The sequence below is a fragment of the Trichosurus vulpecula genome, chromosome 2 (genome assembly GCF_011100635.1).
Source record: "Trichosurus vulpecula isolate mTriVul1 chromosome 2, mTriVul1.pri, whole genome shotgun sequence".
Classification (NCBI taxonomy): domain Eukaryota; kingdom Metazoa; phylum Chordata; class Mammalia; order Diprotodontia; family Phalangeridae; genus Trichosurus; species Trichosurus vulpecula.
The window spans coordinates 259,360,144-259,379,626 of record NC_050574.1 but is presented as its reverse complement, the minus strand read 5'-3'; the positions used below and the strand labels follow the sequence as shown (position 1 = coordinate 259,379,626).

Genomic DNA, 19,483 nt, shown 5'->3' with positions numbered 1-19,483 from the left:
TTAGCTTCAGAGGGAGAAATAAACATCTATGAAAGAGAAAATTAATTTAATTTTTTTCCAAGTTTCAAAGTGGCCTTGAAAACATTAATAATTCTACTAGCATTAAAAATGTTTTGCCTGCTTTTCCTTAGTAATCCACCCTCAGAAATCTTCAGTTTTACTTTCCTACATATCCTTCCAGTTAGTTATCTGAAAGTAATTAATAATTGAGCCCAGAAGTCCCTGTGGTGTGGCCTTATGGAACTTGACTGGAGCACAAAGAGATGTGTGCATGTGCATCGTATGAGGGAAAGGGAGGGATGAGGAGTCCATGAGGCTGGGATGAGGGATCCTGTCTTCCTTAGTAAGTCTTGGAACCTGGCAACTGATGAAATAGAGCTCTATCACTTTCCTGAGTGTTGCTTTTTAAAAAAAAACTTCTTTACTAATTATTTAAAGAGTTTAACGTTGTCTTGCTTTAAAGCTAGGTAGTCCTTTGGCTAAGTGTGGCCCTCAAATGTCCTGTTATCAGTTAAAAAGAGCCCTGGGCTTTATTTGTTGGGTTAGCCAATCCCCATTTGCCCAGATTTGGTTCTGTGGTGCCCATGGTTGGGAGGCCTATTTCTAGAGATGCCTTTTAGGATACATAAAAGCAGTTCCTTCTAAATTCAATCTAAGATAAAATCATTGCTTCTAAGTCTTTGGAAGAACAGAAAAATAATTATTTTTGCAACATATAAAAATAAAGATTTGTGGGAAGAGAAAGATATATGATGTTCCAGCCATTTGTAATTTTGTGTCTTACATAGGAATCAGAAGGGAAATATACAAATTACAATAGTTTTAAATTTTTTAACTAAAACAGTTTTTTCAATAGTCTTTTCCAAACCCTAAATGTGGTACATTTGTTGGCTGGCAGCAAATGAACAGATTTCACAATTTATACAGTAACAAATATCCTTCTCAAATCTTATGCTAATGCTTCATTGTGGTATAGAGGTGACCATGGGCTCTTGAAGGCTGTCTCAGTAGACCCCAATTGCTGGGAGGTTCTTCTGTACTAGGCCAAGTTCGTTTAAATTCCTGACGATACCTTTCAAGCGCCAGCTTAACTGAGTACAAAAAGGCCTATCTCTGGTAGAAGACCACTAGGTAATGAATTCTTTGGCCACAGCAACCTGTAAAATAAAAGAGAAATACAAAATGGCTGCTAAACCTATACAACTTTGTTATACTTCTGAAATGATAATAACAGTGCAGCAGTAAAGGAGGCAGATGTGTATGTTTTTTCCCCTGGAGAGCTGGTTGTCAGACATTTACCAGCACACCACTAGCCAACTGTCCTCTCTGCTCACACAGCTATGAATCAAGTTCAGTTCCTCATTGCCTTTTTCCTAGACTGTTACAATAGCCTTCTAATTGACTCTTCTGCCTCAAGTCTCTCCCTACTCCAACAAATACTCCATACGGTGATTTTCCTAAAAGGTAGATCTGATTAGGTCACCTCCCCTACCACCCCCCCTCCAACTTAATAAACTCCAGTGGTGCCCTATTTCTTCCAGAATCAAATATAAATTTCTCTGTTGGCATTTAGCACTATTTACAACCTGCTCCCTACCTGCCTTTCTAGTCTTTCCAAATGTCAATTCACTTTATATTTATACATTTATATATATATATAATATTTATTGTATGTCAATTCACTTTATATTTATATGTTTATATATGTTATATTTATTATATGTCAATTCACTTTATTCACCAATACAGATCTATGTGCTATTTCTTGCACTGGGCACTTCATTTCCAGTCTCCAAACCTTTATATTTCACTGTATTCCCTGCCTCCTGTTGTGTGTTATTCCTCCTCCTATCCGCCTCCCTGGCTCCCTTCAAGATTCAGCTCAAATCTCACCTCGTACGGGAAGCTGTTGCCAGTCCCTCCAAGCCACTTTAACTTTCCCTTCTAAGGCTACCTTTTGTCTTCCCTGTGTATTTTGTGTGCCCCTATTTTTATACCTCTTACCTTCCCCATTAGAATGTAAGCTCCTCATGGAGACTATTTTTGTATTTTTGTATTTCTTTGTATATCTAAAACTTAGCAAAATGTCTGGTAGATAGAAAGTACAGCTATGTTGCACAGTGAATAGACTTCTAGATCTGAAGTCAGGAAAACCTGAGTTCAAAAGCAGTCTCATACACCTACTGGTTGTTTGATTACGGGCAAGTCACTTAACCTCTGCCTGCCTCAGTTTCTTCAGCTGTAAAGTGGGAATAATAGAATAATAATAGCAGCTACTTCCCATGGTTCTTTTGAGGATGAGATAATATTTATAAAGCACTTTGCAAACTTTAAAGTGCTATATAAATGCCAGCTAGCTAGTAGTAGCAGCAGCAGTAGGAGTAGTAGTAGTAGTAGTAGTAGTAGTAGTGTAGTAGCAGCAGCAGCAGTGGTGGTGGTAGTAACAGCAGCACACTGCTGATGGAGGAATGGGAGCTTGCTAGAGACTGCCTCAGTTTTTTTTCAGTGAAAAAAAAATGAGGTGAGGCCTCTTCTGAAAAGGAAGAGAGGAAGTGGTTCAGTGAGTGGCTTGATAAGAGCAGAGAAGCAGCTGTGATACTATGGAGTCCATCAAGGAAGAGTAAAATGCTTTTAAGTTACCTCTTCCTGTAAGACATAAACACATATCACTCAGCTGCTGGGAGTCGTTACTTGAATATTTCTATTCTTTACAATGTGATATTTTCTGATTAGGCTTTGATATTAGACATTGACTTGACTTTCTTCCATGTCTTCCATGAACTCTGATTATAATCATAAATTCATATTCACCAAAGGGCCTTTTGGTTCTCCAAGTATAAAGATGAAAACGATAGCTCGAAACTGGGCCAGCTCGGCTGTTGTGTTGAATAAAAGGATGAGTAAATGGGATTAAGACTTGGGAGAGGTTTGCTGACCATTCTCTGAACCCTGAGGTTTCTGAATGAAGTCTCAGAAATATACGTTTGTGGTTTTTTGCTCACCTATCTTGCCCAAAGTTAACTGACTTGTCAAGCATGATTTGCCAGCTAATCTGTTGTATTCTCTGGTGCCCTGGGCCATTTGTTCCCTAAGGGAAATGGTTGGGAAACTGGACCATCAAGAATGACCTTTTTCGGATAGTCAAAATATTCTGGGTGCTTCCTTGGTATGGTTCAATACTCAATAATATTTCAATGTAAAATTCAATTTACATTAAGACACACTTGATAAACTTGAAAATTAGTACTTTCTCCCCCTTGTTTGACTGTTTTCTTTTCGACTTCATTCTTCCTCACCCTGCAACATTTTGCTCAGTTTTCACCATAGATTTCACCAGGCAATTCTCTCTATTCTTGCTTACAATGTTCACACAATAAATATTTGTTATGTGAATGTACCTTTTTTTCTCCTCTCTCTTTATTTGCTTTCTCTTTTTCTACTTTCTCTTTCTTATACTGTAAACTCTTTGATGGCAGGGACTATTTTCATGATTGTCATTGTATACCTGTTTTATCACTTAAGGATGCTACTAAAGCACTGACAGATGATTAAAACAAAATTTTTAGTAATTTCAATTTCCCCATGCATGCTTTTGTGGATTTCTTACAGACTTATAGAATTGCAGAATTGGAAAGGACCTTACAGGAAATTGTATCTTAAACTAGGTAGTTAAAAGACTTTCATTTTCCTTTTTAATAGTTTAGATAATTTCATTGTATTTTAACACAATTCTATTTCTATAGTTTTTTGCATCAGCAGGTAAATATTGAGATGAAATGAGCTTCAACATTTCATTTTTATTAAATTTGGTTACATTCTTAGTTTAGGGTAGAAATACAGTTGTGATAATGTGAGACTTGCCTCAGGGGAACTTTTAACACAGTCTCTTTGGATTAGACACATAAATGTAGTCCTCACAGATTCTCTCTCTCTCTCTCTCTCTCTCTCTCTCTTTCTCTCTCTCTCTCCACGTACATATGTACACATATATGTATACATACATGTATGTACCTTTCATCAGTAATATTATAACTCTACTTAATGATGTACCCATAAAAAGTATTTTGTTACCTTTTGATAAATGTGATGCCTTACCTTAAGGAATGAAAATGCACACTAGGTTAGAAAAAATGATTATTTGGTGAATATAAACAACATATCATCCAGTCCTGGAATCACCCTAAATCCTTGTATTATGCTATATTAAAATCTCTCTTTCAGGAGGCGAAATTGATTGTGTGGATAAGGATGGCAACACCCCTCTCCATGTGGCTGCAAGATATGGTCATGAGCTTTTGATTAACACCTTAATAACCAGTGGAGCTGACACAGCTAAGTAGGTTATAGAAAAAATACTGTTTGCTAACTGTCAGATACTAGTAATATTGCCAAATAGATTTCACCATGCAAGAAATTTACTCAGATTAGAGATAGAGCTCTCCTATTGCTCTAAAAACAAATTGTTTGAAACAAAATGGCTTTAAATGGCAGATGTGGTTAAGAGATGATTTTATCTTTAAGTTACTTGAAAGGGCAAGTATATTTTGGCATACCGTAATCAAAGGTCACAGGATTTTAGAGTTGGAAAGGCCCTTAGGTATCATTTAGTCCAAATCCTTTTCTTTTTATGGATAAGAAATCCAAGGCTGAGTTAAGTGACTTGCTAAAAGTCTACAAAGGATACTTGAGTTTTATTCTAAATTCTGCATTCTCACGATGCTGTTTTCCATGTTATTTGCTGATTTTTTCTAGAAAAATGGTGTGCTTAGAATCCTGGTCTTGGGGTCTGGAAGATCTGAGTTCAAATTTTACCTGTGATATATTCTTTGTGACCTAGGAGCAAGTCACTTAATCTCTCAAAGCGATTTCTTCATCTTGAAAATGCAAATAATAATACCTATAATACCAACCTCCCTGGAGTGCTAGGGGGCCCAAATGAGATAATGTATTTAAAGTACTTTGCAAACTACATAGTGCTATATAAATGTCAGTTATTATAATTATTGTTACTGTAATTATTAGTGTAACTGAGAGGAATAATACATTATATGACTAAAAAGAATTTATATTCGTATTTATATTCTCTTTTACTCAGTTTTATTTTAACAATTTTGCTGCAGGCTAGCAATTGAGTGTATTTGCTACATTATAAAAGCTGACTATGACTAAAGTTTTCACTTTAATTCCAAAGTCATTCATTGAATGCCTGTGGTGGATCTAGCACTGTGCTACATGCTGTAAAGAAATAGGAATGAAATATATGACATGGTCCCCAATCTCAGGCTGCAGTCTTTTGAGGGATATAAGATACACCTCCAATATAAGATTATGTGATAAAATGCTGCCAAAATATGAGATATAGATAAGTATCCTTGGTAGTCTAAGAAAGGATGAATGGTGACTGATCTACATTGAAGAGCCTTCAGAGAGAGAGTGGGATTTGAAGCATGAGATGTATTGGATATATGAAGAATGCTGCATGTGTCAGACAAGTCTCTTTGCCTCAGTTTTCTCATCTGTAAAATGAGCTGAAATAGGAAATGGCAAACTCCGTCAGTATCTTTGCCAAGTAAACCCCAAATGGGTCACAAAGAGTTGGGCACAACTGAAAAACAAATGAATAACAACAAAAGTTTTCATGTCTAGGATGGGGTGAGGTAGGAAGCTATAACAAGAAAGACACAAAAGTATAAGTAAAATTGTGAAAATAATAATGATCAAAGTGGGATTTACCCCGTTGAATCTAAACTCTCAAAGGCCAGGGACTACTTATATATCCCCAGTGCCTAGTTCACTGCTTTGTTCAGTGCCTTGCACATAGTAAGCACTTAAAATGTTTGTTGAATTGAATTAAATTGAGAGCAGAGGTCAGTGAGTAGAGCAGTCTGTGGGCATGTGTTTGGAGAGTAGTAGGGGGAAAGGTATTGAACTGGTAAGACAGAACCAGATTATCTGAAGATCTACAATATCAGAAAGGAGTTTGGACTTGATGTCATAAAGTGTCAAAAGCTATTATTGATTTTCAACAAGAGAGACACCGTACTCTCAACCAGAAGAAAGGAAACCATATTCTGGCCAATTTGCTTCAGTTACCAAATTTGTGCAAAAAAGTGAAGATCTTTCTCTAAAGTAAAAAAATTAGTGAGTCTGAACATATATCAGTTTGCTTTTAAAGCCAGAATTATTAGAAGGTCAGACCTTTGAGGCCTGAGGTATAGATTGTGTGAAGCATTATTTTATTTGTTTATGACAGTATAAAATAGGAATGTTTAGTCATTCTGATGAGGGGAGGGAGAGGAAGAGGTCAATTTCAGGGGAAAGGTACTTTCTAGCTGGGAAGTGGAAAGTTAGGAGAGACTCCAATGGATAGAAAATTATAGTTAGGAGACCAAACTACTCTCTATTTATTTTTGTTTCTCATGTAGGTCTCCTTTATTTGCAGCAGATATTAACCAGTTTATGTCCACTTCTCTCCAAAACAAAGAACTACTTCTTTTCCATGATAGAAAACAGAATAACATATCACAAGATCACAGATTTAGAGTTCAAGGGACCCCAGAGGCCATGTAATCCAACCCCTTCATTTTACAGAAGAGGAGACTGAGGACCAGGACTACTAACCTTTTATGATGACACCATTTAGAGGCTCTGTTTAAACCCTTACATTGTGTGTTTTAAAATGTTAACTGGGGTAAAATCATTCTCAGGATTTAAGGAATCGGTTTCTTAGCACAACCTCCTTTGAGCTACTTCACTCATAGAGAAAGCTAGCTGAGATTTCTGATGAAGCAAAGAGGAATGTCTTGTAATGGCTTGCGTGAATAACCATTGCTCAAAGGGTATAGCTAACCACACTGATAGACTTCTTTGTCTATTCTCTTTCTTAAAGAATTTAAGAGCTGGGAGCAATATTAGACATATAGATGAGGAAATGGATTTTAGAAGAGGGGAAGTGTCTTGCTTAGAGGCCCATGAACTTGAGCCCAGATCTCCTGATACCAGGCCAGTGGTCTTTTCGTGACCACCATTTATTGATAAATCTCTGATAGCGTCCGTCTAGTGAATTGATTTTTAGATCTTATTTACTCTGAAGTTAAGTAAGAAAGATATATGAATGCTGAATCAGAAAAAATTGATGCATTTTGGTTCTGCCAATTTTTACATATGGCCAAGTGAAAGTAGTAACTTAAGTGGAATTTATTTTCTACTTCTTGTAAATTATTAAGTTTTAGTGTCATTTGGAGACTTTATTTCCTAATTTTATAACTGATGAGATAAATATAATAGTCTATTTGTGCTTAATTAGAATCAACAAAGTCCCTTTTTTTGTGGACAATCTTGCCATTTTCCTCTTCTGTGAAAGGTGTCTTTAAAGCAATAAAAAATACTGCACTGTTTCTAAAGCTTTGATTGAGAAGATCTGAAGTTCATGTCAATTAAACAAACATCCATTTTTTTCTTTAATTTCAATCTTAAGGATATCTTCTAGTCTTAGGACTTGAACCTTAGCATCAACAACATCTCATTTAAATGTAAACAATGTTACTTGCATCTAACCTGAAATCTTTGCCGTGTCAGTACAGATGCTGAAAGTACTGCCTTTGGCTAGGCAGGAAAAGAAATTGCACTGCTAAATGAATTTTCTTAGGCCTTCTTAAGTCAGAGTTGAAGTGTATAAATAGGAAAAGAATGAAATAACTAACTAATATGTATTTGTGATGAAATATAAGTTATTTTGCATAGTGGAAAGAGTACTGAAAAAGGCATTAGGAGCCAGGTGGGAGGCCAGGCTCTTAGCTACTTCCAAGCTGTAGGACCTTGGGCACATCATTTTGCCTATAGTTTCTTCCTCTGTGAAATGGGAATAATATTTATGTTGCCTGACTTATAGAGTGGTTGTGAGGATCAAATGAAGCAAAGTATGCAAAGTGCTTTATGACCATAGCGTGCTCTACAAATGTAAGTGATTGCTATTTTCTCTGCCTGGGAGCCTGAGTAGGAAGTCTGTTGAAAAAAACTGGTAGTAAAATCTGCCGAATCCATAGTACCTTCCCTACTAAGAGGTTATTTACCCTTTTTGTGTTCTTATTCCCCATTGACTTTTCCTCTGAAGTCTTACTTGAAATATACTTGGTCCCTGGGCTGTATATAGCTTTCCTAACTGCATGTTGATTCCTTCCCAGCAGCCCTTGGTGCTGAAGCTCCTTTGAATGTCTCTACCCCTTGTCTGTTACTGAGAGTTGTGGTTTAGCATCATTTAGGTTTGGGGGAATACAGGAGTGTGGAGGTGACCCACACTGATAAGATTATACCAGCAGCGTAGAAGCTTTGGCCAGTCCTAAGTAGGAAATGTTTGGACTCCAGGCCCCGTGACAGACTCCACGTTTCTCATCTGAGGCCCAGCATAACTAAATTCAAAGAATTGCATTCTGACAGAGTTGCTCACAAAGGGAGTAATTTTTTTCTGGCCGTAGCAGCCTATGAAACCTTCCACTGAGACACGGCCTATCTGTAACAGTAAAATGTTGGATCTTCTGAAGTATTTTTGCTGTATTTGCATTTGAGTATTAATAGCTTTTGTTGTAGGTATTACTGAATAATTAAGGATTATAGAATCAAGAACACTGAGAAATCCTCTCATCCAGGACCTTAGCCCAAGGAAAATTTACTTCTAAAGCACCAAATGTGGATAGTGTCTAGACTTTCCTTACAGATCAGTAAATATATTTAATCATCTAATTTTGCCACAAATTCCCATCACAAAGCTATTCTCTCTCCCACCCCCACCTCCCACAAAAGAAAGGGTTAGGTAAAATCAGATTTGCTTGGAGCTTCATTTAGCAAGGAACTTTCAAAGCATGTGGCACATAAAAATATTTAACGGCTGCTTCTGTTCTCATAAAGATTAAAAAATATCCTTGATGGTATTTACAGAAAATGTGTCTTCCCCATCCCCCCATTTGTAACCCTTTTGCAGGCATCAAGGTCACTCACTGATGCAATTGCTTCTCAGATTTTTTTTAAACGATGAGGGAGGCAATTACAAGGAGCTTTTCCTCAACCTGACACTGCCAAGAAGATGGGCAAATTGCATTTCTTGATGGATGCCAGCCATTATAGAGACCAGGTTGGAAATCTCCATCTAGGAACAGTAAATGAAGGGAGAAAAGAGGAAAAGAAAATGCTAATAAATAGAAAGAAGCCATATAATAAGAGTGTGATACTTAGCATGATTTGTAAGGGCACTGGATATCATGAATAGTAGGTATGTTCATATCCACACATATGTGTGGATATGTAACTACTTAATTACTTGAGGGATAGAAAACTAGATATCCAAAGCTTAGAAATGCAAATTATATAGGCAATCAGAGTAGTTTTGTGGAGCATATGCCAATTTATTTCTGAGGCAGAGCATTGCTTGGCCAATTTACACTAGAAGGGACCCACAGATAGTTAACTCTGGCAGGAGGTAAATTTATATACTGCTGTTACTGCTGTCTGTGACGAAGTTGCAAAGTCTGAAATATCCTGTTCAAACAACAGAATGCGGGAAAACGTGATGTTGTGACATCTAATTTTGATACTAATTGCCATCAAGTAGAATTGGTCATGAGATATATTCTTCCTGGGTGACACGTTCAAATGGGCTTAATTACAGAAGTTTCCCCAGTACCTCGTTATAAATATATCTGTCTTTCCATAACATGATCCTATTGCAAGAATCTCCAGAACAGCATTATAGTAAGATTCCAATGTTTTTCATTATTTTTGTAGTTCTTTTTTTCAGAACTATTTGGGCTACTGAAATATACTTGGTTCCAAAGATTCATCTCTGTTAATTCTCACACCTACCTGTTTGCACATTACAATTTTTTTTAAAAGAAATATACAACATAAAAAATATTAAAACATGAAGATTCCCCCTGCACAATACAAGTATTCATTCTGTTTTCCAAAAGTTTGCTTTGTAGAACCTGGTCTAATGGATAAGTAGATGTTTTCTCTTATTTTTCAGCTCCTAATACAATGATGGAGGCAGAAAGGTTTCTTGATAAATGTTTGTTGAATCTTGGTTATGCATGTTATTTTCCATCCCAAGAACAAATCAACATAGCTTTCAGTGTTAGATATTGGAAATGGCTACCTTAATGAAAACTAAAGAGAATAAACATAGAAAACATAGCTACTGATGGAGCTATGATTCCCTTAACTTCAAGTGCATGTTTTTAGTTTTCATCAGAAAAGACTTTGAAAAGTCAGAAGTTTATCCAAGGATATTTAGAGAAATATATTGGTAGGCAGTACAGTGGGTAGAGTGCTTGACCCGAAGTTAGGAACATCTAACAGACATTTGCTACTTACGTGACGCTGGGCAAGTTGCAAATTATGTTTCTCTCAGTTTCCTCATCTGTAAAATGGGGATAATAATGGAGTAATAAAGCACCTACCTCCCAGAGTTGCTCTGAAGAAAAAATCAGATATTTCTAAAGTATTTTGTAAACCTTAAAACACTATACAGGCTATTGCTATTCTCATTATTGATATTGTTTTTGCATGGTCCTCCTGTTTTTCAGATGCGGTATCCACAGCATGTTCCCCTTACATTTAGCAGCACTGAATGCTCACTCTGACTGCTGCAGGAAGTTGTTGTCTTCAGGTAGGTACATCCACTAGCCAGGATGAAATTTAATTAATAGTTTGAGTCATGTGGCTTTAGTGGATGGTTGAAAGCAGTACCTGCCTGTGTTTCATGTCATTAGGTTGGCTTGGTCCCTGGGCTGTATATAGCTTTCCTAACTGCATGTTGATTCATTCCCAGCAGCCCTTGGTGCTGAAGCTCCTTTGAATGTCTCTACTCCCTGTCCATTACTGAGAGTTGTGGTTTAGCATGATTTAGGTTTGGGGGAATATAGGAACTTGATTAAATCACAAGAAGGAAACAAAATTTTAGGCTGTTTTAACATTTAATTCAAAAAAGAAAGGATCAAAATATCTTATTTGTATGTGAAAGTCTGCAAATTTTTGTAGTGAATCTTTGCCAACTTATTTAAGTCTCTCTCATGGGACTATTTCAAATTGAAAGATTCCTTTTCAGGTTGGGAAATAGTCTTAGAATATTGTCTTATGTTACATAACTTGAGGCAGGCTTCTTGTTTATTATATTGCCACTAGGGATTCTATTTTTTTCTTCTTCATGGAACTAGAATTCATTTCCTATCTCCAAACCTATGTGTACAGAGTTTTTCCTGGGCTTCCAAAAACAAAAAGGGCTGACCTGATTATCAGGCACACATTGTCTGTGAACTGATTCAGACAACTCAGAAACCCATTTTTTATTTAGTCCATTACCTATAGCTGATCTTGCTTTCCCAGCTTTGGGCATGTGTAAAAATAGCCCCTGCATGAAGGCATGCTTTTTACGCCTCCAATCAACCAGAAAGGTGGAAATTCACTTAAGAAAACATCTCCCTTTAGCATGTTAAGCTTCCTACTTTGGATTCCATGTTTACTTCATGTCTCTGTCTGCCAATCTGCTGTCCTAGTTATCTCTAATCAGTTTCATATATTTCTACCCTGTGATTGAAAAATGGCGCTGTGGTGCATCCAGGGCTGAATGTGAAAATAAATTCTTCTTGACTTCACGGTTCTTCTTCTTATAGAATCGCCAAGCTTGAGCAGTTACTCTTCGTTTCCATGACAACCTCTTGCTGACTACAATTGCTTGCACTCTGGTTTTTCTACTAACTGATTTTTCTGTCTCTGCAATGTTTCTTGTGGTTTAACTAGGACAAAAGTATAGCATAGTGTCCTTGTTTAGTAATGAGCACGTGCTGTCTGCAGGCTTTGACATAGACACACCAGATAAATTTGGGAGAACCTGCCTTCACGCTGCTGCCGCAGGAGGGTGAGTAGTTGGCCATTTTGAGCTGTTGGTTCATGAATTAATTACTACTGTGTTTTCACTGGCTAGTTGTTTGTCAACAAAGGGACTTCTTCTGGTTAAAGAGAATGCTGGTCATTTTAAAGAATGTCACATGTCTTGTGCCTCAGATCACTTCTTTTTTTTTTACCTCCAAAGAAAAAAATTCATGGAGTTTGAACAGAGACCCAATTCATAGATAAAAATCAACTTTTTTTTTATAAATGAGTTTGTCTTCAGCCTTGAAGAAAGAGGCTAGTAACCACCAAAAAAATAAATTAGAGCACCCACCATTCTTTGATTTTCCTCTTATCTTTCTAATAAATAGGTGATAGTGATAGAAAAGTAAAACTGAAAAACTTCCCTTACATTTCTAGCCATTCATTTCCCCCCACTTCAGAGTACCATTTTAAGGCTTTCTTTTGATGCACTAATATGAAATGAAAGTACAAATGATGTAAGTAAAAAATACAAGATCATGTACCCATTGTTCTTTTGATGAAACTATTGAGAATGTTATTTATGCAATGCCTTCCTTTTCCATCCCAGGGGCTTGAATACATTTTCAATCAAAAAACTAATGATATATGAGAACACATTCACTAAAATTTCTTTCTTTGACGGTCTCTGTTGAGTAAGATGTTCTTTTATCTGTTTCATAGCCAGTGTGTAACTGATGTTGCCCCAAAATACATCCTTATATGTTTTTTATTATCTTTTTATCCACTTGCTTCCCACTGTTAATGAGAATTATGCTCAGTAGCTGTTCATGTTGTGCCAACCCAACATCATGAATGGCTTGGAGAGTGCTTGTATTTAATGTTTGTATAAGCTAAAAAAGGTCGTGCCCTAAGAAAGGAGGCTGCAGACAGAAAATGAGACTCATCCTAAGTTGAGTTGAATTTATCTGGTTACCATCAATGAAAAATCAAATTAAAAAAAAAATCTGAGTTTAAATAATAGCTAGCATTTACACAGCGCTTTATGATTTGCAATACATTTTATGTTATCTCATCTAATCATCACACAACCCTTTGAGGTAGGTGCTATTATTATCCTCATTTCATATGGGGAAAATGAGGCTGAGATAGGTTAAGTGGCTTATCCAGGGTCACTAAGCTGATAGTGAAGACAGGATTTGAACTCATGTCCTCCTGACTCCAAGCTCAGCATTCTCATCTACTACACCACCTAGTGGCTTGAAAATGACTCAGGTTAGTTTCTGATAACTAATGTAGAACAGTGATGAAGTTTATCTTCCCATAGACCTGCTTTTTAAAAACAGACCTGTATATAAAGTGTTTGTATTCAGTTCTAGAATTGTGACTGAAACTCCCATCGCATTAGTATTAGTTGCTTAGCCTTCTATAGGAAAATACACTCCAATGAGCTTCTTTCCATTTGCCTACTAAATGTGATTTATTGCTTCTGCAAATGACAAAGGAGCTTTGGAAGATGACTTTGCTTCATTATATCATTTTCATCCATGGTTCTTGCACATTTATTTACCTAGATTACAAAGACAGGGAAATGCAGCTGTTTTATTTTCCATTAAGGGCTGTCTGGGCTGAAAATGGTTATCGTGGCAAACTCATTCAGTTGTGATAAAAAGTAATACTCATCCACTTTGGCTTATTGTTTAAAGGTGACGTGAAATTATTGTAGGTTTAAGTGCCTAAATCTCATTTTTTATATTAAATGGTCATTTTGCAAATGATATGCTTTTCTAAAAATGTCTTTGGATAAATAATGAAGCACCATTAAAAGATCTGGCTACATAATAATCATTAAGGATAAATTAAAATAATATTCATGCAATCGAAACTGCATAATCAAGCTACTGACTCTATTGATTTAAAGAACCTTTTTTCAAGACAACTAAAGAAATTTTAGCTCTGTCAGAGATGAAGTTATTATGACCTGTTCACTTTTATTAGCAGAACTTAAGCCAGCAGTTATAGTGGAACACTTAGCTTCGGCCCTGTAAACACAGAAGGGAGCACAATTCACCTTTATTTTCTTAATGATTTGTTTCCTATTTTTCCAGTAATGTGGAATGTATAAAACTCTTGCAGAGCAGTGGAGCAGATTTCAGTAAGAAGGATAAATGTGGGAGGTAGGTAATCAGGGATTGCTACATCGGGGTGTGTAAATAAGGAGGGGGCTGGGGAAGAGATGGTGGGATGAATTGGAATTTCCATCTGGAAATCATATCACTGAATTTCAAATGAGAAACAGTGGAACAACTTAGGAAGATTGCTATCCCTAAAAGAAAATTCCTTCTTCAAGTGAAATTTTGAAGAGGTGGGTGCAATTAACATTAAAAGTCAAATGTACATTTTTGAGTCCTGTTTGAAAATAATAGTAATTTCTCTTCGGTACACCCCTTCTTCCTCCCACATAAGCGTATTTTTAACCTTTCTTCTGGGGCTATGCCTATATTGTCTTGGATTTCTGTCTGGAGCGTACTCCTTAGCTCTTATACACTTTTATATTAAGCTTCCCTGATCATAGTGTAAAAGGGACCCTAGAAATGATAAATTCCATCTGCCACATTTTGCAAAGGAAGAAATTAAGTCTTGCCCAAGGTCACTTAGCCTGCAGGAAAAGCAGGAATTTAAATGAAGGTCTGCTACTTTCCAGGCCAATGTAGTTTTCACTCCACTCTGCTTCCTTCTACTTCCTTATCTCCTGAGTAGGATTGTCTCCTGCCTGACTTTATGGAAGATCTTTTGTGAGTTATAGAAATTTCAAAATTTTTCTTTGGCCTTGAATAGTTCAATGCATGTCTTTTCCAAAAAAAGGTTGATTTTTAATTCTGGCAAAGTTACATTCCCCTTCTTTAGAGAAGGGAGATGAAGGAATTGGTATCTTGGTATTTAAGGTTTTGGGTTGTGGGTGGTTTTTTTTTTTTTAAATTTATGTTATGAGATCTGCGTTATATCATTCTGGAAGTTAGATTATTCTCTCCCCTGGCAAACTAATGAACAACAGCATTCCTCTGATGTTGGTAAACATGGGAAGCGCTGTTTCAAGTTTCATAGTCCTATGAAAAAAATTACAAGCAGACAGGCTTAGAAACTCCAGCTGTAAGGTTCTTCTGATGGTATTACTATGAAATGCCCTCTCATTAGCAATATTTTATGGGCTGCATAAAATATATCAAATTTTCTATAACTGCCTTTTAAAATTTTTTGTTGTTACTTTGCCTTTTGGGAACGCTGAAAGTATGCTGGAGACAAGTGCCTTTTGAAACTAGTTGAAATGCTCTTTGCAGCCCTCAGTTACAAGGCAAAACCCAATTAATTTGGTGGGAATACTTGGGGGAAAGTACCCCCTTTCACATAGCTGTAGTCTTTGCTTAGAGAGTGATAGCCAATAAAATATCCCATCAAAGTGTTAAAGGGTAATTAATAAATTGTTCTACCATAGAGAAATATTAAAATCAGTAATTATAAGGGGTTATGTGTTAGGTGCAGTGGAGGTACAAAGATTATAGTTCCAGACTCCAGGAGCTCTAATCTACTCAGAAAATTAACACATGTACATAAGTAGCAGAAATACAAAGGACTGTGTATGTTAAGTACATACAGAGGACTGTGTATGTTAAGTAAATACAAAGTGCTATAGGGCTTTAAAGGAAGGCGAGGGTACTTCTGGCTAGAGTAATTGGGGAAGGCTTCATAGAAGAAGCAATATTTGAGATAGGCTTTAAAGAATGGGTAGGATTTCAATGGGTGGAGGTAGGTTGGAAGGAGAAGTCTTGGTAGAAGAAACAGAAAGGCCAAAGTCACAGAGGCCTGAGGGTGTTCAGGAAAAGGGGGTGGTCTGCCTTGGCTGAAACATAAATACAAATAAGAGAGAAGGAGAAGGTGAAACTCGAAGGATGCGTTATGGCCAGACTGTTAAAGAACTTGAATAGTAGACTAAGGAATTTGTCTTTTACTCAGCAGGTACTGGGGAGTCATTGAAAGTTTCTAAGCTGAAAAAAGATATGTTTGGGCATGTGGCCATGCTCACAAGTGTGTAAAACATCAGAATTGTGCCTTAGGAAGATTAGTCCATCCTGTCTACCACTTCTAACCAAGGGGCAGAGAGTAAAGGAAAAACTAGTTGAGAGGCAGTTGTGATGGTCCATGTACCCTTGACTCACTTCTTAAACAGGCCTATTCACTGAATGGGCGTTACCTCCCTCTAAGTGAGTACGTGAAAAGACTGTAGAATAAAAGGGACAGGGTGTCCCATTGCATCCTGGGCCATCTCCAGTCCTCCTGATGAATATCTGGCCACTCTACCCAGATGGCTCTGGAGGAGAAAGTGAGGCTGGTGACCTTGCACAGCCCTCCCTCACTCAAATCAAAGTCAACTGCAAGTCATGTCATCATTTCCCTGATTCCATGGTCCTCTTCGAAAATGAAAGACAAACACAACAAAGTATTAAGGGCCTGAATTGGGGTGGTGACAGGAGGCATAGAAAAGGGGATAAGTGCAAGCTAGTATAGATTTACTTAGCCATTTTCTGTCCTTGTTTTAGCATTATAGACTCTAGAGCTAGAAGGGACCTTTGAGATCATCTAATCAATCACTTATTTATCTGGTCCAGATTTATGATTGCATTGGCATGAGAAATCTCCATAATGGAAATTCCTTTCACCACTGCAGATCAACATTGGTCTTTAGATTATGGTCTTACAGAGTTACCCCGTGGCAACTCAGAGACTTGGCTATACAGCTAGTATGTTTCAAAGGCAGGACTTGAACTCTGGTCTTCATGACTCCAAGGAAGATTCTCTGCTCTCAGCCTTCATTTTTGAGGTGACAACAAACATGGACATTCATGTAACACTTTAAAGATTTTCAAAGCACTTTATGCACATTAGCTTGGTTGTGCCTCAAAACAAATCTGCATATGCCCACCTACCTCTGAGGAAGGTTTGCTGTAGATATGATTGTTCCCCTTTTACGATGAAATAAGGGAAGGCTAGGTGATATGCCCATGACCACTCAGTGTGTGTGATAGGTGGGATATGAATTTAGGTAGTTGACTCCAAACCCACTGCTCGGTCCATTATCATACAGCACTGCCTTAAAGTAATATAAAGGTGTTAAGTTGACTTACCTCCCACAGAGCTGGAATTGAAAGCCCAGGGCCCCTGACTGTGAAGCTCAGTGATTTTTTTTCTCCCCCATCCCATGCCAAAACAACTCACTTGTTCACTGGGCAGAAAGATAGGATAGTCCCCTTCTTACGAATCCTATGAAAGCATTGTTGTTGTGTTAACTCATTTTATAATCATGTCTGACTCTTTGTGACCCCATGTAAGGTTTTCTTGGCAAAGACACTGGAGTGGTTTGCCATTTCCTTCTCTGGCAGATTAAGACAAACAGGGTTAAGTGACTTGCCCAGGGTCACATAGTGAATGTGTGAGGCTGGATTTGAATTCAGGTCTTCCTGACTCTAGGCCCAGTGCTCTATCCTCTGGGCCATCTAGCTGCCCCCTACGAAAGCATGACATTTGTCAATCAGTAGATGCCCCAATCTGCAAATTCTGCTGTCAGCGTGAGCAAGCCTTTGTGCCTTTTTCAAGATTTGTGTCTGAAGTAACAAATTGTTTATTTTGCAGGACGCCTTTGCACTATGCAGCTGCGAATTGTCATTTCCACTGTATTGAGACATTAGTGAACACCGGGGCCAACATTAACGAGACAGATGACTGGGGACGAACGCCTTTACACTATGCTGCGGCTTCAGACATGGATAGAAAGTAAAAAAAAAAGCTCATATGTGTTCCCTCTTGGGGATGGGGGAAGGGTTTGTCAAGGTTCTTTTCTCTCTCTTGCCTTCTTGAAGGAACCTGCTAATGAAGGAAGGAATCTCTTCTCCCATTCAGACAGAGTAGTTTGAATTGCTTTGCCTTTGACTGGCTTCCACTTTGCACCCCTTCATTCCTCTGTCTTCCCATTTGACTATCATATGTCACCACACAATTCCTTCCCTCTCTTCTCCATCCTTCGCTTTGCAATGCCGAGTGGGACTGCCAAGCTTAGGGTTTCCATTCATTAAAATCTGGTGTAATCTGTTTTGGCATACACTTCAGACTTCATCATTACCCCCTTCTAAATGCCTCATTTGCCATTAAATTTATATTGGTTCATATACTTTCCACCCATCATCTGTCTTCAATCTTAGCACTCTTCAGACAGCCCTATCTGTATGTGAGGAACAAGGTGTTATTGATGTTAACCTTGGGTGTGAATGCCATTTCAGGAGCTGGATGGAAGGTTAGAGAGGAAATTGATTGCTAGGGATAGATGTATTGTCAGGGCTGGAAATGGAAATTAAACATAAGGTAACTCAATGTAGTAAACAAATGGTGGGTGAAGGGGGGTGAATAGTCAGTGCTATAATTTTAAAGCCCTTAGAAGCAGCGGCTTGTTTTGGGAAATACTATTTAGCTCTGCTGCTTGGAGAACTATTTATTCTTTAGCACTCTGATCTTTCCCTTGTCTCTGTGCGATGGGAGTGGGTTCTGGGTTGTTGCTATCACCACCAACTCCTCCTGGGGATTATGTCTACATAACGTTACCATGTTGGGGCATGGCACCATCTACTACCATTCAGAATCACGAAGTCATTCAGATGTCGGCCTTTGTTCAGCTCTTTGGGAAACAACAGTCAGGGGCTTAGTATGTACCAGACACTATGGATTCAGAGAAAGGCAGAAATAGTTTCCACCTTCAAGAGGCTCACATTCTAGCATGGTAGATGGCTTACAAGTTGTACATAATAGATAGTTTCATAAGCAATCATCTTTTTTTTATTATACTGTGTTGTGGAAGTGCTTTTTTTTATTCTGTAAATTTAAAATAAATAAATAAATAAATGAATTATGGCCATATAAGATAAATATAAATGGGAGGTAGTATCAGAGGGAAGACATTGCAACAGAGGGATGGGTATGGGGGAGGGAAGGAAGTAGGAGGTACCAGGAAAGACTTTTTGTAGAAGGTGGGATTTTAGCTGAGATTTTAATGAAACCAGGAGACAGAAGTAAGGAGGGAATGAATTCCAGGTATGGATGACAGCCAGTGAAAATCCCAGAGTCAGGAGATGGAAGATCCTGTGTGACAAACAGCAAGGATACAACGTCACAGCAATTATAAGGCAACACAGAAACCCTGGTTAATGATAGTTAGTAGCCTTTCGGGTTCTAGCTGAAGACTATTGTTTTGGGCCCTATCTCCTGATGAATGAGACCCTGAACAGGTAAGGAGTCACAAAGCGGCAGAAAAGAGCCATCAGGAGAGTCAGAGAAAGTCGAAGATGGAAGCCCTGTTGCACTAGAGCCTAGACTGTGTTGGAGAGGGCACGGCCAATGGCTGTCATGCTAAATCACAGACTTTTGAATGCTTTTAAGGTTGTACTGTTCCCAGCGAGAATCCTTTGAAGAGGGGGGACTTGCTGGATCTCTCAACTGAGACGCAGGCCTTTCTACGAATCGGGAAAGCTCAGTGATGCTTTCTTTGCTTGCTTCCCTGGGATTGGGGTGGAGAGGGGGA

The 19,483-nt window shown here is 37.9% G+C and overlaps 1 protein-coding gene across 4 annotated transcripts in view; it reads left to right on the top strand.

The window, feature by feature from the left end:
• Positions 1 to 19,483, top strand: part of ANKRD44 (ankyrin repeat domain 44) — a 369,642-nt gene that overhangs the window by 244,384 nt on the left and 105,775 nt on the right. For all 4 annotated transcript variants that reach the window (XM_036745366.1, XM_036745365.1, XM_036745364.1 and 1 more), the window contains exons 10-14: positions 4,222 to 4,336; positions 10,578 to 10,660; positions 11,845 to 11,908; positions 13,971 to 14,039; positions 17,548 to 17,688. In XM_036745366.1, coding sequence (XP_036601261.1) covers positions 4,222 to 4,336; positions 10,578 to 10,660; positions 11,845 to 11,908; positions 13,971 to 14,039; positions 17,548 to 17,688 — 472 coding nt within the window. The remainder of the gene's footprint in view (positions 1 to 4,221; positions 4,337 to 10,577; positions 10,661 to 11,844; positions 11,909 to 13,970; positions 14,040 to 17,547; positions 17,689 to 19,483) is intronic.